At 53.4% G+C, this 17,328-nt stretch overlaps 4 protein-coding genes across 7 annotated transcripts; 3 read left to right on the top strand and 1 right to left on the bottom strand.

Annotated features, from left to right (window-relative positions):
- The first annotated feature begins 35 nt into the window (after positions 1–35).
- On the top strand, positions 36–5,824 carry LOC120951632 (bifunctional 3'-phosphoadenosine 5'-phosphosulfate synthase). 3 transcript variants are annotated; one of them, XM_040370435.2, is made up of 4 exons: positions 36–522; positions 3,611–5,093; positions 5,187–5,338; positions 5,405–5,824. In XM_040370435.2, the coding sequence occupies exons 1-4, from the start codon at positions 481–483 to the stop codon at positions 5,612–5,614; spliced, it is 1,887 nt and encodes a 628-aa protein (XP_040226369.2). In that variant the 5' UTR covers positions 36–480; the 3' UTR covers positions 5,615–5,824. The 3 variants fall into 3 exon arrangements, with proteins under 3 accessions (XP_040226369.2, XP_040226367.2, XP_040226368.2); XM_040370433.2 differs by lacking the exon at positions 36–522 and adding an exon at positions 1,541–2,435; XM_040370434.2 differs by lacking the exon at positions 36–522 and adding an exon at positions 3,141–3,434.
- Positions 5,825–5,834: 10 nt separating this feature from the next.
- LOC120951631 (ATP-dependent DNA helicase Q5) lies at positions 5,835–13,045 on the bottom strand. Of its 2 annotated transcripts, XM_040370432.2 has the most exons (5): positions 12,148–13,044; positions 11,368–12,014; positions 10,208–11,272; positions 6,728–8,885; positions 5,835–6,653 (listed from the first exon to the last, which is right to left on the bottom strand). In XM_040370432.2, exons 1-5 carry the CDS (start codon positions 12,761–12,763, stop codon positions 6,571–6,573), a joined length of 4,569 nt encoding a protein of 1,522 aa, XP_040226366.2. In that variant the 5' UTR covers positions 12,764–13,044; the 3' UTR covers positions 5,835–6,570. The 2 variants fall into 2 exon arrangements, with proteins under 2 accessions (XP_040226366.2, XP_049461063.1); XM_049605106.1 differs by lacking the exons at positions 5,835–6,653; positions 6,728–8,885 and adding an exon at positions 9,424–9,942 and having other exon boundaries at positions 12,148–13,045.
- Positions 13,046–13,919: 874 nt separating this feature from the next.
- Positions 13,920–16,036, top strand: LOC120948503 (glycerophosphodiester phosphodiesterase 1). Its single transcript, XM_040364906.2, has 4 exons — positions 13,920–14,764; positions 14,859–15,057; positions 15,125–15,309; positions 15,384–16,036. Exons 1-4 carry the CDS (start codon positions 14,265–14,267, stop codon positions 15,544–15,546), a joined length of 1,047 nt encoding a protein of 348 aa, XP_040220840.2. The 5' UTR covers positions 13,920–14,264; the 3' UTR covers positions 15,547–16,036.
- Positions 16,037–16,140: 104 nt separating this feature from the next.
- Positions 16,141–17,328, top strand: LOC120948507 (trypsin 3A1-like). The gene is made up of 3 exons (XM_040364911.2): positions 16,141–16,544; positions 16,627–16,964; positions 17,060–17,328. The coding sequence occupies exons 1-3, from the start codon at positions 16,296–16,298 to the stop codon at positions 17,283–17,285; spliced, it is 813 nt and encodes a 270-aa protein (XP_040220845.2). The 5' UTR covers positions 16,141–16,295; the 3' UTR covers positions 17,286–17,328.

Raw genomic sequence — 17,328 nt, 5'->3', positions numbered from 1 at the left:
GGGAACTGCTTCCCCGCGGGCTGACAGTTTGTTGTTTACAATAAAACACCCGTTGTTTACAAAATTCCATCGGCCGAGGGGTTTAGTTTTTGGTACGGCTTAGCCACTTTTTTCCCGCTTCACGTCACCCATAAAGTACCGGTGTGCAGTGTGGCCTACAAATGATTGAAAGCAGACGTTGAACGTACGCCGCACCCATCTTCCCCCTTGTTCCTGTGTTCATTTGCTACCGGCGGTGGTAGTGGCACCGGAGAATATCCCTCGGCGAGTGTGCTAGCAGCAGGGTTGAAGCGGTTCCTCTCATAGAGGGTAATTGTACGTTCCTACGGTACGGTAGCTAGTAATCAGCTAGATTGTGTTCGACAGTGCTGACACGGCAGTACGCGCGTAGTGTGACAAACGTGTGAGGCGAAAGCAAACGAAGGAATTCCGCGCACGAAAGGTGGAAGCAGTAGGCAGCAGCACCAGCAGCACCACATCATGAGCGGAGAACCTGAAAAGGCAACGAAGAAGCAGAAGACGGTAAGAAGAAGCAGGCATAGTTCTACTTTGATAACATCGTGTTGCCATTCCCCTGTTTCAGCTAGCTTTATCCAAACTCTAACAAACTAACTAACTAACCCCGGGGCGCTTGCACAGAGCACTAAGAAAACTAAGCACGTTAGGGTTGGAGTTAGTTGTAGTGAAATAACGATCGCGCCTCTTCCACGCACGAATGAAGGCACGTGATGAATGTTCCGTTTTGGGAAATGGTCCGCGCCTCAATTGTGATTTGGGAAGATGATAATTGGGTCATTCAATATTCACGCAACATATGGTAGACCGGTTGAACTTCTCGTGCCATATGGAATGGTAATCAGCGCGCCGCTAGAATGGCTAGAGTGGAGCGGCGAAATGTGTGTACATGTTGATAAGAAATTGTCCAACATTATCGCACAATAACAATGGACATTGTAATGAGCTTCATTTGAACGATACTCGCCGAAGTCTCGTCGCCGCCGCCGCCGGAGCCGCTTGAACATTTTGCTTTGAAACATAAATTGGCAGCACATCAATGCTTACGGGTGCAAAAGTGGAATGGAAAGACGATCAGTGCTAGGGTTGCAACCGGTTGTTAATTATCACGCCACACACCCCTGGCCCTACTCTCCCCCCCTTCAACAACAGTGTGCAGTGTGGCTTAGTATTGACCCACGCCCTCTCCCCCTCCCTCCGCATTGGAAAGGGGAACCACACTTCCAAAGGGTCATCAAGCGTACAAATTGCGTTGACTAAGCACGCCGAAGCACGGCCAAATGGTACAACGATACGATAATTGAAATAACTCTCATACATGGTTAGGCGCACCATCCCTCTCCATCCGGCGCAGGGGCAGGCGCAAAGCTTGCACGACTTTATCGCAACGGAGAGCCAGTCGAGTACGCAGCCCGCACTGCCGTGAGCGTGTGTGAGAGGGCGCGAGCGCGTGCGCCCGCGCGTTAGAGAGCTTTGGACACAGCAGCGCGCGCGTAAAAGAGGAAGGGTCGTAGTCGGCGGCGGCGGAGCTGCAGAATGGTGCGTTTTCATAAATACGCCTGAACGATTGTATGCGCTGCTCATTTCGCGCAAATCGTTCGATACAGTGGTGGCGGGTTGGTCGTACGCTCTGCCACGTGTCGAACAGAAGAAAACAAAAAAACACCGTATTAGAAGTGTGTGCCCGTTTGTTTGTTTGTTCAATGTGATTAAGTGAAAAAGAGTAAAAACGGTTATCCCAAAGGGTGTAATTTCCCTTATTGGACGTTTTCCAGCGACTTCACTTCACAGTCTGGAACCCTCTAGGCACAACAAAACACACAACACACAGAACCGGGTTAAACCGTTGGCATCCCTTGTCCGTACCATCCCCTGCCCTTCGATCGACACTGATCGTGATCGTGCGGTTGTTTGTGTTGCTTGAAACTTTCTCTCTCCGGGGCAATACTCCGCCACTACCGTTCGACAACAAACTATAAGAGCGACGATCTTCCCCGACCGGTGCTGCATAATCGTCGCAAAAACGGGTACCATCGGACGAGCTCACAGCTTCACACAGCTTCACTGTTGATCGGTCGAGCGTTGCGTGTGGATCGTGTGTGTGTGTGCAGTGGCGCTCGTTTGGATCGTTAAATTCTAACAGTTAGACATTCGCCGTGTGCTGTGAAGGCGTGAAAGTGCACAATAAGATAAGCAGTGAAAGAGAGCATCGTTGCTCTTCGGATTTTATCGAAAATCGAGTAGAAATCGTGCAAAGCAGCAGAATGTTTGTGAAGCGAAGAAAAGTGGCCAACTTTAATAATAACTCCTTTCTCGGCAACTCCAATTACGAGAATGGTGGAGATGCGGGCAAGATTGCGGCGGCCGCGAAGACGCGCTGCGGCAAGCACAAGGACTGTGCCGGTAACGTTTCTCCCGAGGTAAGAAGAGTGCCTGTGCCCTTACTGTGACACGGGGTGACGGGTTACGAAAGCGTTAACTAACAATAATAATGATAGGCAAGCCAGCAGCCGAGCCCCGTCTGCCGTCGAGTGCTTTGGACAAAAGAGCAGCAACAACAAAAAAGTATGAATAAATAATGAGGTCCCAGCACAATCCCCAGAGGCTGCTGGAGTAGGGCGACAACGGGACTGTAAAAAACTTTCACTTACTTTCTGGCGATCTCATCGATAGCCGTTTCCATGGTCCCAAAGGTTGCTGCGATCGTTGGGCTTTCGGAGCAGACGTCAATCGCTGTGGTTTGGCGCCTCTAGAGAGCGCGAACTTTCTGGCGAACATTTGCTTGCTCTGCACCGTTGCACAGGCCGCAGGTTTGTTGCCGTGTTTGCCGTGGTTCGTTTGGCGGTTGGCGGAGTGTGCCTCAAATGCGGCAGTCCAATGTTGTTGTGGTCGATCGATGAGTGAGTTATGTAAGGGCCCCGCTGTTCGCACTCGGTTGGCCAATGAACTTTGATGCAGTAGGAAGCAATCGTCGAGTAGGCCTCGCCACTACTTTTACACGATGGGGCGATGGCGTTATGATGTAGCGTTTATTAAACATTGGAAAAGCTTGTGCGGCGTGTGCCGCGGCGGGAAAATATCGAGAGCTTGTAGTGGTAAGCTAGTACACCGCAAAGTAAACCAAAATGGCTCCATTAGCCTTGGTTGCTAAAATAGATAGTCGTCGCCTCCAGGTTCTCGCATACCACGAGGCGCGACACACGGTAAATGAACACGATCCCATTGCACCGAAGTCGTTTTACTGCAGGCAAAATAAATAACTTATCTGTGTAAGCTTATTATCGTTCATGTCGTGCGGTATCCGTCATGTACTTAAGTGTCGTGGGGCGAACATTCTCCCGTCATTCGGTGTTAGTTGTTCGTCAGTTCAGCGTTACTCCCGACCGTACACGATGCAGCAACAGCAGCAGCAGGAAGAGGTACTATCTATCTCATCGTGATCGTACGAACAACCGCTGGCCATAGAACCTTGAGCTGTAGAGCGCGCGCGCGTGTGTGTTTCGTCTCTCGAAAGCCGTTTGTTTGTTCTTCCGCTTGCGTACTTGCGTAGTGCACTAATGAATGATCTGCTTTCTTTCCTTGGCCTTCCCCACAGTGCCTGCAGGTGGCGACGAACGTGACCGAGCAGAAGCACAACGTGTCACGGGAGGTGCGCGGCCAGAACCTTGGGCTGTGCAGGGGCTTCCGCGGCTGCACCGTCTGGCTGACGGGGCTGAGCGGCGCGGGCAAGACGTCGATCGCGTTCGAGCTGGAAGCGTACCTCGTGTCGAAGGGCATCCCGGCGTACGGGCTCGACGGGGACAACATCCGCACCGGGCTGAACAAAAACCTCGGCTTCTCGCAGGTCGACCGGGAGGAGAACATTCGCCGCGTGGCCGAGGTGGCGAAGCTGTTCGCCGACAGTGGCGTCGTGTCGATCTGCAGCTTCGTGTCGCCGTTCGCGGAGGATCGCGAGATGGCGCGCAAGATCCACAAGGATGCGGATTTGAAGTTTTTCGAGATCTACATCGACACGCCGCTGGAGGTGTGCGAGACGCGCGACACGAAGGGCCTGTACAAGAAGGCGCGCCAGGGCGTGATCCAGGGCTTTACGGGCGTGACGCAGGCGTACGAGGCGCCGGACGCACCGGATCTGCGCGTCAGCACGGAGGGTATGACGGTGCGCGAGTCCACGCTGAAGCTGATCAAGCTGCTGGAGAGCGAAGCGATCATACCGAAGTTCCTGAAGGAGGACGAACCGCTGCCGGAGCTGTTTGTGGCGGAAAGCCTCAAGACGGCGCTGGAGGCGGAAGCGAAAACGCTGCCCGCACTGGCGCTCACCGAGGTGGAGCTGCAGTGGCTCCAGATACTGGCCGAGGGGTGGGCCTACCCGCTGAAGGGGTTCATGCGCGAACAGGAGTACCTGCAGGCGCTGCACTTCAACTGTCTGCTGAACGAGGACGAAACGCTGCGCGTCAATCAGTCCGTCCCGATAGTGCTGTCCGCGACCGAGGCCGATAAGCAGCGGCTCGAGGGGGTCAGTGCACTTGCGCTGCAGTACGGCGGGCGCACGGTGGCGGTGTTGCGCAAGCCCGAGTTCTACTACCAGCGCAAGGAGGAGCGGTGCGCCCGGCAGTTCGGCACGAGCAATCGGGCCCATCCGTACATCAAGATGATCTACGAGTCGGGCGACTATCTGGTGGGGGGCGAGATCGAGGCACTGGAGCGCATCCAGTGGAACGACGGGCTGGACGCTTATCGGCTGACGCCGAACGAGCTGCGGCAAAGGTTCCGCGAGATCAAGGCGGACGCCGTGTTTGCCTTCCAGCTGCGCAATCCGATCCACAATGGGCACGCGCTGCTGATGAGCGACTGCCGGCGGCAGCTGCTCGAGCGCGGCTACAAGAACCCGGTGCTGCTGCTGCACCCGCTCGGTGGGTGGACGAAGGACGACGATGTGCCGCTGCCGGTGCGCATGGCCCAACACCAGGCGGTGCTGGATTCGGGCGTGCTCGATCGCGACCACACCGTGCTGGCCATCTTCCCGTCGCCCATGATGTATGCCGGCCCGACGGAGGTGCAATGGCATGCGAAGGCTCGTAAGTACTAAGACTGCAGCTAAGACGGAAGAGCGTCTTTCTCGACATTGATGGGTTTTGTTTGTTGTGCTTGTTTGTGACGCATTGACACAGGAATGAATGCCGGTGCCAATCACTACATTGTTGGGCGCGATCCGGCCGGTATGCCGCACCCGGACAAGGACCTTTACCCGGATGGCAATCTGTACGACGGAACGCACGGCGCGCGTGTGCTCAAGATGGCCCCCGGACTGGACAGCATAGAGGTAATGGGGGTGGGGGGTAATGCACACTTCTTTTTCTTTAACACGACGCCCCTTTCTTTGCAACAGATTCTTCCCTTCCGTGTGGCCGCTTACGATAAGTCGTGCTCGCAGATGGCGTTCTTCGATCCGGCACGCAAGCAGGACTTCGATTTCATCTCCGGCACCCGAATGCGCACGCTGGCCCGCAACGGCGAGAACCCGCCCAACGGGTTCATGGAGCCGAAAGCGTGGCAGATTCTGGCCGAGTACTATCAGTCGCTGCAAAAGTCGCAGTAGTCGTCCGCGCAGTCGTCGACGGTTTTACTTTTCTCATTTAAAAAACCGCTGTTTATGTTACGATTATGTTTTATGTTTTTTTTTATGTACACGCGCAACCCCTTCGCTTTGCAAAAGCACCGAAGCATTTTGAGCATACCATTGTGTAGGCAGTAATAAACGGCCCCGTGTCGGTACGGTACGGGGCTAAAACGATTGGCAGTGAACGGACGCAAGGCTGTTATCATCTGAATTGTATCTTTATTCACACAAACTTACAGGTTCGTCGGGCGAACGCGCGCACGCTATAAGTAATTTTTGTGTCTCTGTGTGTGTCTGTGTGTGAGTGTGTGTGTGCAATCAGAGGGTGGGCGCCACTTTTAGCTTATGCTCTTTAATATAAAAAGAAAACGGTTAACGGAGGTGATCCGATCCACCACACATTCACCGAGACGCGCGCGCGCACACACACACACGCACACCCCCGGCAGTAGTGGTGGACAAAAACACAAATTTAAAAAAAAACCTTCTTCTCAATCTTCAATACGGTCGCCACCATCGTTCGAACGCAGAACATGATCATCATCATCAAATGGCATTGTGGGTGGGGGGAAAGGTCCTGCTGCGGGGTTTGCTGCTAGTTTCGGCTCAGTAAAGGCGCGCTGCTGGAGAGTGTGGCCGTTTGCTAAATCCTGACACGCTATAACAATTGGAATATGCACTTTTCTCCGTTCTCCGGCAACTGGGCGCGCGCGCTTTCTACTTTTGGGGTCATGCAAGGTAGTTCAGAGAGGGTTGTTACAGCCTGCTTATCCACTAGTATGTACAACACACGTTCGTTAAATTACACCATATAGACAACGACGACGACGATCCTGCTCGTCCAACCTGCCCGAGCTTACCGCGTCGGAGGATCAGCGCGAACGGCGCCTATACGAACGGGACTTGTATGCGCGCGTTCGCGCCTTGCGTCGTTTCTATTTGGGAAAATCCGCCTCGCTTGAGATGATTCCTTTGTGGGCCATCATGTCGTCGATGTACTTCTTCACCTTGCGCTCCGCTAGAAAACGAGAAAGAAAGAAAAAAAGTTGCTCAGTAAAGGGAAGGAAATGGACGACCGCGGTTGAGACCTACCAGTAACGTCGGCTTCGAAAAATTTGTGCGAAATCTTCCTCGCCAGCCCCTTGAACAGCTCCTTCGTCTCGATCTTCTGATCGCGATAGTACGGCATCAGGTAGTGTATGACGCAGCTGGCTAGATTTTTCTTCTTCTTCTCCATCTCGGCCAGCTGGGAGCCGGACGGCGTCGAGCCGGCGGAATCGGGCGCCCCTCCCGGCGTGTGCCCGGACGAGCCGGACAGGAGCTGTTGAGCGTTGGACGAGCCACCGCCGCAGGCAGACGGGCCGCCGGCCACACTGTTGTTCGTGGTAACTGCATTCATGCCGCCGGACTGCTTTAATCCTCCCGCAATGCCACCGGCGACCGCTCCGCCGCCTCCTCCTCCACCCGACTGAATCGTGCTCACTGGTAAGGAGGATGCTTTGCTCTGTAGGGAGTTGAGGTGCAGCTGAGCGGCCGTTGTGAACTGGGCCGAGGTCGAGGGTTTCACGCCGGACACGGAGGACAGGGAGGAGCCGCCACCGGCCAGCTGGGCGTAGGGCGGACTCTTCGGTGTACCGGCCAGGCGGGGATCGAGCGACGCGTCGTACGGTGAGCGGTGGTCGTACGTGCGCATCGAGTGCTTGTCGTGATGTATCGTTGCTTGGGGCGGTGGTGATGCGGGGGAAGGTGGCCGATGCGGTGGCGACGACGGTACGTACTTCGTGTGCATGTACTCCGGCTCCGGCGAGGGTGACATAGGTGGCGGCGATGACGGGGGCGGTGGCGATGCTGGCGTGGAAGGTGGCTGCTCCTTTGGTCGGCTGTTCGATGACGACGGTTTCGGATCATCGTCCCACATGTCTTCATTGTTGAGCATCTGCGATGAACCGCCGCCACCACCGCCGGACCCCTTGCCCGGAAGGTAGCTGTTGTAGGAAGACGAACCTCCGGCAGATCCGTAGGCGGAGCTTTTACCCCCGTACCCTGCACCGGCGGACCCACTGTTCTCGCCTGCATAGTGCGATATTCGTTTCTTCGGCGCAGCGTAGCTGAATTCTTCCTCCGGCGATGGGGGTCGTCGCGTGGGATGATGGTGCTGTTGCTGCTGCGACTGCTGCTGCTGCTTGCTGTTCGTCTCGTACTCGTCTTCGTACACGCGGGACTTGGACGGCACCCGCTCGTACTCGCGCTCGTACTCCTCCTCCTCCGCGTACTTGCGCTTGCGACGCCTCGCCACCTCGTCCTCCTCCCAGTCCCGCGAGCGGGAGCTTCCCGATCGGTACGAGTAGGATCGTTCCCGCGAGTACGATCGACTGCTTTCGCGCGAACGCTTGTGCGCTTTCTGCTTCGTCCTCGATCGCTCGCTCGAGTAGCCGCCTCCCGAGCCGGATCGAGACCGCTCGCGATACGTACGATCCTTCGAGGTCGTTCGCGAATGCGATCGGTGCTGCCGCTCTCCGTGCTCGCTGACGCGGCGCGCTTTTGTCTCCGCGTACGCATCGTTCGAAACGTACTCCACGGACGGCGATCGGGGTGATGTAGGTGAGCGGGGCGAACGGGGCGAACGGGGTGATCTCCGCGATGACAGAGGAGATTGTGGAGAACGCGGCGACCGGGGCGATCGGGGTGAACGCGGCGAAATCGGTGACGTAGGCGGTGACTGTGGCGAACGGATCAGCGGCAATGTGGACGGTTCCGGTGGGGCCAGTTTCGCACTGCCCGAACCTCGTCCTCCATCCTTCAGGTGATCGTCGTCCCACATGTCACCGTCGTCGATGGTCATGAGCCCGGAGGAGCTGCCGGCGCCACCACCACCGCCCAGTGCGGTGGAAGAAGACGCACCGCCGGTGCTGTTCTTCGCACCGAAGTAGGAACTGATCGCCGGCTGGCTGAGCCCGTCCCGGTCACGCGAGCTGCCCGTTTTCGACGAAAACTTGGAGCTGCGCTTCCGATCCCCGTTGCGCTCGCCGCTCCGGCGATGGTGATGATGGTGGTGATGATGGTGCCCGTCGTGCTTTTTCTCGTGCCCGTCCGAACGTAGCTCGTCCACCACGCTGTCGCCGTACTTACGCTTCAGATCGGCCTCGATCGTCCGGTAGTCGCCGCCCAGGTTGGCCCGATGCTTGGGACAGTACTCCTTCACCCGCGGATGCAGCACTTTATCGGCTACGGCCGACTTTAGCGATGTCACCTACGGGAACAGACACAGACATGGGTTACAGTTAGCGGTCAGATTGTACATTCCCCGATGCATTAGCGCTCCATTTGCCACTGCATCAAGGAAGTGTATTGTTGTGGATTGTTGTTACAGAGAGGGAGAGAGAGAGAGAGAAAGTAGGGTGAAATTTTGACACGTTCCGAAAATATATCTGTACACAATGAACAAGTTTCACGCTCGCCCGTCCGCCGATTGCAAAAAAAAAAGGTTAATTTACTTAAATTTTTGTCTCTTCGAGCTCGGTTATACTGCGTTCGGGGGGAGAGAAAAGGTAGTATACAATATACAAGGTTTGCGTTTCCTCGGCGAGGAAGAGAGGTGTAGCCCGCCGGAGTGTTGGGCGTTGGCAACAATACCTGGTATGCATCTGAACGTGTGCTTCGCCTTTCTTGGCATTCATTGATTGGTAGTAGCGACGTGCAGGGCAAGATGGTGGTGGTGGTGGTGATGGATTGAACTGATCGTTGACCATTGTGTGTGTAACCAGGGTTTGTTTGGCGAACGCCAGCCAGCCGGCCGGCCGACACGACAGTGAATCGACAGAAGAAAGACGAGTTGGTTGAGATGACGATTGAAACTGATACCAGCGACACACGCCTGTTTGAAGCTGATGGTGCGTGGTAAACCCCGGGCACCACGTTTACTGTTGGTTGGTTGGATTGAGATAACGGAAGCTTACGGGGCGGAGGCGGACACAATCGGGCATTGAGAGCTTTTCGTTGACGCAGGGTTGCTGCTGATGGTGCTGCTTCCCTAACGAAACGATCGCGCTGGCATCATGCTGTGTTGGAGTTGCTTCTGCCGCTGTTGCTGCTGCTGCTGCTTCTACATTCTCGATTTAGCATAGAGCATTTGGAAATACTTGTTTTCGTTGATAGTCGCAGATTGAAATGGATTGTAATACTCGCGCAATTGAATTGATCCACAAAAAGCGAAAATAAACGCAAATTGATTGAAAGCTTCCGCAAACTGATAGGAGGAATGATGGTAAATAAGTATCTTTGATTGTTTACTAAGAGGGCCATATGTCCTAGGACGTATGTGAAAAACAGAACAAAAGGAGTCGTGTGAAAACATGTAACTCAAGCTTCGAAATCAACAACAACACACAACACCAACAACACATCGCGCTCTCCTCCCAGGGACCGGAGCAAAGTACAGGGGAGTTAGGAAGGCAGAGTGTGCTTGTATGTGTGTGCATGTGTATCTGTGTGTGTGTGAGAGAGAGAGCGGTCACGGAGGATAACTAAAGAACGAAACCGACGAGACAGTAGAAAATGGAAACGCGAACTTACCTGCTTAACAATCGCTCGGTGGTACAAACTTTTGACGGTGTTTTTCGTGAACGCCTCGTACTCCATCTCGACCGCAATGTCCTCAAAGTCCTTGTACACTAGACTGTAGTCCGGCTCGTCGACGCCTTTGCAGGTTTCCACATTTTTCTTCATCAAGTCGGCCAGCGAGGTGACGTACGTTTCGCGCGTCGCAATCGTTAGGCCGCTCACTTTCACTGGCGTTTGCATGGCAAACTTTACCCGCCCGATCGTGGCCGTTCGCTGCATGCTCATGTCCTTCGCGGCGGCAGCCTTCCGCAGCATGAACTGCTTCTGGATCAGCAGGGCCGACTCGCTCTGCTTGCGCTTCGTTTCACGCCCCTCGCTGTTGTAGCTGCTGCCCGACCCGTCGTAGTAATCGTTGTCGTACCCCTTGCGGCCGCCACCGTACAGATCGGACGGGTCGTCGTCGTAGGCCGTCATCGTTTTCAGCTTGCCCGTGTAGGCCAGCTGCTGAAAGTAGTCGATCGCCTTCTGCACCTTCTTCGGGTTGGTGCACACGTCGCACATGTTGCGACAGTCGGGCGGATCGTCACCAAAGTAGTCGGTGAAAAGCCGGTGCCGGCAGCGCGCACTCTCGCAAAACTCGACCATTTTCTCAAAGTTTTTCACAGCCTGCTTGGCACTTTCCTCCTTCGGCGTGTCCTTGCTCTTCTGCAGGTCCTGCCGCAGCAGAAACTCGATCGACTTGCACCCATCGCGACAGTGGTAAATGCGGCAGAACGACTTCTTGCCGTCGCGCCCGGCCCGGCCCGACTCCTGGTAGTAGGCGGCCACGTTCTGCGGGTTGTCCCAGTGGATAACGAACCGCACCGAGCCCTTGTCGACGCCCATGCCGAAGCTGATGGTCGCCGCTATCGCGACGTACTTGCCCTCCATCCAGTCCTCCTGCACCTGGTCGCGCTCGGACTGCTTCAGACCGGCGTGGTACGGGACGGTGCGTAGCCCGAGCTTGGTCAGGTTGGTCGCTACACGCTCCGTATTTTCGCGCGTACGGCAGTAAATAATTCCACACGCTCGTTTGCTCTGAAAAAAAAAACACCCAAAAACCAGACTCCAAATAACAATCCATTCATGCACAGTACGCTCCGAGCTGTAGTCACTGTTCCAGGTCCACTTACCGGCTTCACTTCGTCCTGTTTCCCGAGGATGCCTTCGATGTAGTCCTTCAAATGCAGGAAATCGTCTTGGATGGAGTTTTTGAACACTACGTCGTAGTAGAGATTGTGTCGGAAGCAGGGCGTCTTGAACTTGGCCACCGGTTCCTTCAGCCGCAGGTTGCGGAATATGTCCTCCACCACCTGCTTGGACGCGGTGGCCGTCAGGGCAATCCACGGCACGGACGGATACTCCGCCCGCAGATTGCCCAGCTTCAGGTAGTCGGGCCGGAAATCGTGCCCCCACTCGCTGACGCAGTGTGCCTCGTCCACCACCACGTACGCCACCTTCCGGAACTTCACCAGGTGCTGCATAATGTCCTTGAACGTGGCAGTATTGGCTTGCTCGGGCGTGATATACAGAAAGCGTATGTCTGTCTTGACGCTCTTCAGGTCATTGATGACCCGCTCGCGGTCTCGGACGCCCATTTTCGAGTTGATCGAATCGGCCGGTATCTTAATGCGAGCCAATGTGTCCAGCTGATCCTTGATCAGTGCTAGCAGTGGGGAGAATACTATCGTTACCTTATTATCCTGCATCACGCCCGGAAGCTGGAAGCAGAGCGACTTTCCCGCTCCGGTGGGCATCGAGACGTACACATCGCGCGTTCCTAGCGTAGGGAGAGCGAGGGAGAGAGAGGGAGAGAGGGAGAGAAAACGTTAGTGTGTAAGTACATCTTTGCAACCGAATTGCGCTGTATGTGCGCGTGTGCGTGTGTGTGTAACCACCTCTCTGGTACGTACTTGCGATGATGGTTTCGATGGCTTCTTTTTGCAGCTGACTCTTAAAATCACGATGACCGAAGTACTGCCACAACTTTTCCTGCAGCAGCTCGTCCGATTTGTTTTCTTTCGAGAGCGACTTATCGATCGCCCGACGGCTGGAGCGCTCCGGCGAGTCGGAAACGTCCACCACATCTTCCATGTTGGGAATTTCCATGGGCGTCTGCGGCCGCGGCATCATGTCATCGTAGTCCTCGATGGGTGGCGTTTTGGGCGCCCGCGGCGGTATGTAGTCATCATACTCTTCACATTTCGGATCTTTTTCCAGCAGCTCCTGGAGTGATGCATTTACCGTCGGCTCACACTTAATGCTGTTGTAAACAACAGCGGGGACAACGGGCACGGGCACGGGCGTGGGCCGCTGCTGCAGCTGCGCCTGTGGTTGGGGCTGGGGCTGCTGCTGCGGCACCGCCACCACCGTCTGCTTCGGCCCTGGTTCGGATTCATTTTTCGGTTCTGGCTTTGGTTCCACCTTGATCGCCGTGCCGTTCGCCTTCCGCTCGGCGCGATTGTTTTTCACATTCTTCCAGAAGGAAGCCTTCAAACACTCGTTGAACTTATCGAACTCTGAAGACATTTCTTTCGACGGAAGCTGCAGCTCCCGGGCACCAAATGAGACGGCACAAGCGCGAGCTCCCCGTTACGGGTCGACCGAAAAGTGTGCAGTTAATGCTCGTGGCGGGTTTGCGGAGTGCTTTTAACACGCGGAATCACTTCCACCGAGAGTCATGCTCACTTTGCGTCCAGTTTTCATCCGCACGTTTCACTGCTTACATCGAATATTCTGCACAAAAAAATTGAAGAAACGCTCCGAAATCGACTTTTTCTGGAAATTTGTCAAATTTTGTTAAATGTCAAGCCAGGTGCGGTTAACAAAACGGGTCGGTGCATGGCGTCTCGTCCGTTGACATTTGATGCATCGGGTTTTGACAGTACACGTGCAGATATGTAAATGCATAAATGTATCGTTTAAATGGTGCCTTGGAATGATTTACCATTTTTAGGGTTCATAAATGTGTTTTACTACAAGAAGAGGGACTTTTCTGGGTATAAAATAGGAAATAAATGACTGAATTCCTTCAGAGCATCATGTATTTACGCGTTGTTCTGTCGAGCCAACCTTTTCTAAGCTGGCGTCAAACAACAAAGAAACCCCAAATGTCAGAAATGTGTCGGAAATAACAATCCGAAATGTCGGAAAGCAATGCACCATGTTCGAAAACAAAAAGATTCAACAAAGCGCAGTCGATAGTGGAAAATTGTTTTTCTTGTTAGATTCTTAGATCGTATCGTTAGCATATTGAAAAGATTAACCCATTTAATCCTGTTGAATAATTCGCGTGGGTCTTTCTTTTTTACTTATGGCTAATCAAACGAAAGGCATACAGAGGTTTTCAGGGGATAGTTTTCGGACACTTTCTTGATTCTTTCTTGAGGGGAGAGGAACTCAAGTGAAAAGAACTTGACTCCTGGGCACCCTTACTGGACAAATACAATAGGAATTTCCGTTTAGCCTGTTCAAAACATCCATATAAAGCTAAAGAAAGCTTAATAAAGAGCCAAAAAAGTATCACATCGCTATAAAAACCCTGGAAATCTTATCATCAGAACGTCCCGATAAATGAAAACATAAATTACCTACAGTAGAAAATGCGCACGGCGAGCCTGTACCGTATGCGGTTCGGTAACTGCCAATAGAGTATCGATGACATGACCTGTTTTTCTATACATTACAGGAAAGGAACGAAAAAAAAAAAGAAACATGAGTAAACATTTACTTTTCTCCTTGTTTTTTCGTTAAGCTGCCGTAAAATTAGCCAATTGGCTAGTGCATTCGAAAAAGAACAAAACGCACCTTGCAAAGCAAGAGGCGCTACCGGCCACCTCGCTCGAACCAAGAAAACAAATGTTACGAAATAGCAAAATGTTGTAAAAACAGTGCGAAAACGCGTTTGTAGCGCAGCGGCGAACGACAAAACACGAACTGTGTGGTCTGTGGACAGGCAGGAGGAGGTTCATCAGCCAAATCGTGTGCTCCCCGTCCCCGTCTCCCCCCCGGCAGCATATTCCCTTTCCGCATGTATTTAGCGACAATCTTTAAAGTGTGCAAAATGCTTTATCAATTGTTTTGGTTCCTGGCAACGTGCTGCACCTTTGTGGTGAATACGCTCTGGCTGTGCTGCAACTTTGCCTCGGTCGGTATTCCCTGGTTGATGCTGCTGCTCTTCCTCGTCTGCATTGGGTCGAAGTTTGTGAAGCTCAACTCACCCGCCGACGATGTCGTGCTGTCCATGCTGTCGAAGAGCGAAAAGGGCAAGGAGGCCAGCGAGGCACTGTACTGGCCGGTCGTCCATCGGGGCGGGGCTTTTGACGCGCCGGAAAACTCGCTGGCCGCCATTAATCAGTGTCTGGCGCAACGGTGTCAAAAGATTCTGCTCGATCTCAGCATTACCAGCGACGGCAAGGCGATCATCCTCCACAAATCGACACTCGAAAAGGCCAACGTGACCGAACCGATTCACAAGCTGCCGTTCAGTTTCTTCGAAAGCTTCAACATCACCGAACACCATCCGCTAGGGTAAGTGGGAGCGACACGGCTGCCGATGGATGGTTACCGGCGCCTACTGTTCAGTCAAGTTAATTAAGTTCGATTACTTTCCCACACAATGCAGCCAACTGTTCCAGAAGGAGAAGGTACTAACGTTCGAAAGACTGTTGAAGCTGCTAGAATCCTCGGAGGTGACCGTGCTGCTGCGAGCGTCCCAAACGAACTCCGCACTGTTGGAGATTGTTCGCGAGACGGCCGCCAAGTGTCCCATCTTTACGAAACGGATCATTTTCTGCTGTGCATCACCGACAGCAATCTATCAGGTAAGTTCACTGGACAGAACACGAAACAACACTGCTGGCAGCGGCACTAATCTCTTTCCCCTTCCAGCTTCGTCAACAATGTCCGGATCTGGTGTGCGGTTTGTGGATGGAAAAGTCCTGCTTTACGATACTGCCACGCTATCTGAATACCTCGACCATCCTGCTATCCATTGTAGGTGCCATCTATCGAAACATCATTGCACCGGTGATCGGTGTTAGTCTAGTCTTTATTCATAAGGATGAATTCAACGCGTAAGTATAGCGACCGAGACGCGCTCTGCCCAACGGCCAACTGGATTGACCTTCATTTTGCACACCATTTGCAGACAAATCTCAACGCTGTGGAAGAACGTCGGCGTTCGGCCTATTGTTTACACAATAAACTCGCCGAACGAGAAGCGCTACTTTCAGCAGGTGACCAAAACGCTCTATCTCACGGATTCGCTACGCTCCGAGCCGCAGCTAATATTCAAATCCAAACGAAAGTAATAGTCAGCGACGTTCGATCGCGTGCGAAATCGCCCCGAAATCGAATCGACGAAGCCTTTAATTTAAGCGAAAACTCTATATGTATGTGTGCGTATGTTTTGTGTTAAGCTATTTAGTTTTCCCTTGCGGCGGTTTTTAGCTTTACGTTGCACGCGCAACAAGCATGTGAAGCATGTTACTATTTTACGTTTATAACACATTTGCAAAGCGAATCACACGACCGGCAGCGCGCGTAGCTGGCTGGCCTTATTTATTTACGTTAGTCTCAGGTGTCTCTAATCACACACACAAGTAACACGCCAAGTATTAACACGGGCATAAGGATGCATTTCAAGAATCGATCTTAGGTCTTATCCTGTCAGCGCGATTTAACACACTTCACTCGCGAAGTGTCGCCTAATGTAAGCTCGCGTGTACACCAATCGAAAGTGTAATGCTGTAAGATGGGGGATGTCTCGAAATAAAGTGTACAACGATGGTACTACCAGCATTGGTCGCTTTTTTGGTTGCCACCTGTACCCGACTATTCGCACGCACAGTTTCGCTTCTACTCGCTCTGTTTACCGCCTGCCTCGAGCGGCCGAGAGAGCAACATATTTAGAACAATTTGTACAGCTGTCCCGGAAAGTGCTGCTGGCATGCGGGACATGTGTGTGCGCGCTCGCGTGCGTGTGTGTTGTGCAAGAGATCGGCACAGAGTGTGGTATAAATCAGTTCATCCGCATAAACTTGCGCTATGATACGGGGTGATGGCGCCGTTGCTGCAGCTAATCGTTGTCGCTGCGATCGCTGGGGAAGGAGTGCTGGAACGTGAAGCCGCACCACCACCAGCACGTGCCACCGGGCGCATTGTTGGTGGCTGGGAGGTGTACATCGGTCAGTTTCCCTATCAACTGTCGCTCGAGTACGATGGATATCACATTTGTGGTGCATCGGCAGTGGCTCCCCGGCTGGCCCTTACCGCTGGCCATTGCTGTATCGGAACGAACGAAACGGATGTAAGTGTATGGGTTGGCCGCAGAAGGGGAAAGGTGTGAAGGCGTTGTACTAACACGTGTATTTTCTTCTCCTTCCATGTAGCTCACTGTCCGAGGAGGAAGCTCGACGCTGGAAGAGGGTGGAATAGTGTTCCCAGTGAAGAAGCTGGTCATACATCCCGACTACGACGATTCGAATCTAGACTTTGATGTGTGTGTTCTACGGATTGGCGGAACGTTTCAGAATAAGCCCAACATTGGCATCATACAGCCTACGAGCAGTGGAACGATTCCGAGCGGCGAGCTAGCTATCGTTACTGGCTGGGGAGCGACAGAATCGAATGGCAACTTCGTGCCGAACCTGCGATCACTGGCGGTGAAAGTTTGGTCCACGAAGAATTGCACCGACCAGGCAGCGAATTATATGACCTCCTCCGGAAGGTATAGTGTGCTATTTATTATGTATTTATTATGTTCCCCTTCCTACCAGCTTTTGCTGATCGTATGTTCTATCTATTTCCTTTGCATGTGCTCAGCATGATGTGCGCTGGCAGCGTCGGACGCTCGTTTTGCGTCGGAGATAGCGGAGGTCCCTTGGTGTACGACCAGCGGCAAATAGGCATCGTATCGTTCCTCATAAACGAGTGTGGAGGCACCGCACCGGCCATCTACACCCGGCTATCCCACAGAAGCGTGAGAGACTTTATTCGACAGCAGATAAACAACGATCAGCGGCGCATGGCGCAGGCGGCGACCGGTTGAGCACAGAAAGACACGCGCCACATGGCGGATGTTTTCAAATTCA

This window comes from Anopheles coluzzii, chromosome 2 (genome assembly GCF_943734685.1).
Source record: "Anopheles coluzzii chromosome 2, AcolN3, whole genome shotgun sequence".
NCBI lineage: Eukaryota > Metazoa > Arthropoda > Insecta > Diptera > Culicidae > Anopheles > Anopheles coluzzii.
Note: the sequence above shows the minus strand (reverse complement) of the source record. Positions and strands in the feature narration are given on the sequence as shown.

Bases quoted from the DNA above. Each gene is read 5' to 3' on its own strand.
- LOC120948507 (XM_040364911.2), top strand. From the start codon at position 16,296: ATGGCGCCGTTGCTGCAGCTAATCGTTGTCGCTGCGATCGCTGGGGAA. The intron at 16,545-16,626 runs GTAAGTGTATGG...CCTTCCATGTAG, and splicing joins TCGGAACGAACGAAACGGAT to CTCACTGTCCGAGGAGGAAG. The intron at 16,965-17,059 runs GTATAGTGTGCT...GCATGTGCTCAG, and splicing joins TATATGACCTCCTCCGGAAG to CATGATGTGCGCTGGCAGCG.
- LOC120948503 (XM_040364906.2), top strand. From the start codon at position 14,265: ATGTATTTAGCGACAATCTTTAAAGTGTGCAAAATGCTTTATCAATTG. The intron at 15,058-15,124 runs GTAAGTTCACTG...TTCCCCTTCCAG, and splicing joins CACCGACAGCAATCTATCAG to CTTCGTCAACAATGTCCGGA. The intron at 15,310-15,383 runs GTAAGTATAGCG...CACCATTTGCAG, and splicing joins CATAAGGATGAATTCAACGC to ACAAATCTCAACGCTGTGGA.
- LOC120951632 (XM_040370433.2), top strand. From the start codon at position 2,280: ATGTTTGTGAAGCGAAGAAAAGTGGCCAACTTTAATAATAACTCCTTT. The intron at 2,436-3,610 runs GTAAGAAGAGTG...CCTTCCCCACAG, and splicing joins CCGGTAACGTTTCTCCCGAG to TGCCTGCAGGTGGCGACGAA. The intron at 5,094-5,186 runs GTAAGTACTAAG...GCATTGACACAG, and splicing joins GCAATGGCATGCGAAGGCTC to GAATGAATGCCGGTGCCAAT.
- LOC120951631 (XM_040370432.2), bottom strand. From the start codon at position 12,763: ATGTCTTCAGAGTTCGATAAGTTCAACGAGTGTTTGAAGGCTTCCTTC. The intron at 11,273-11,367 runs GTAAGTGGACCT...TTTTTTTTTCAG, and splicing joins AACAGGACGAAGTGAAGCCG to AGCAAACGAGCGTGTGGAAT. The intron at 8,886-10,207 runs GTAAGTTCGCGT...CTGTTCCCGTAG, and splicing joins ACCGAGCGATTGTTAAGCAG to GTGACATCGCTAAAGTCGGC.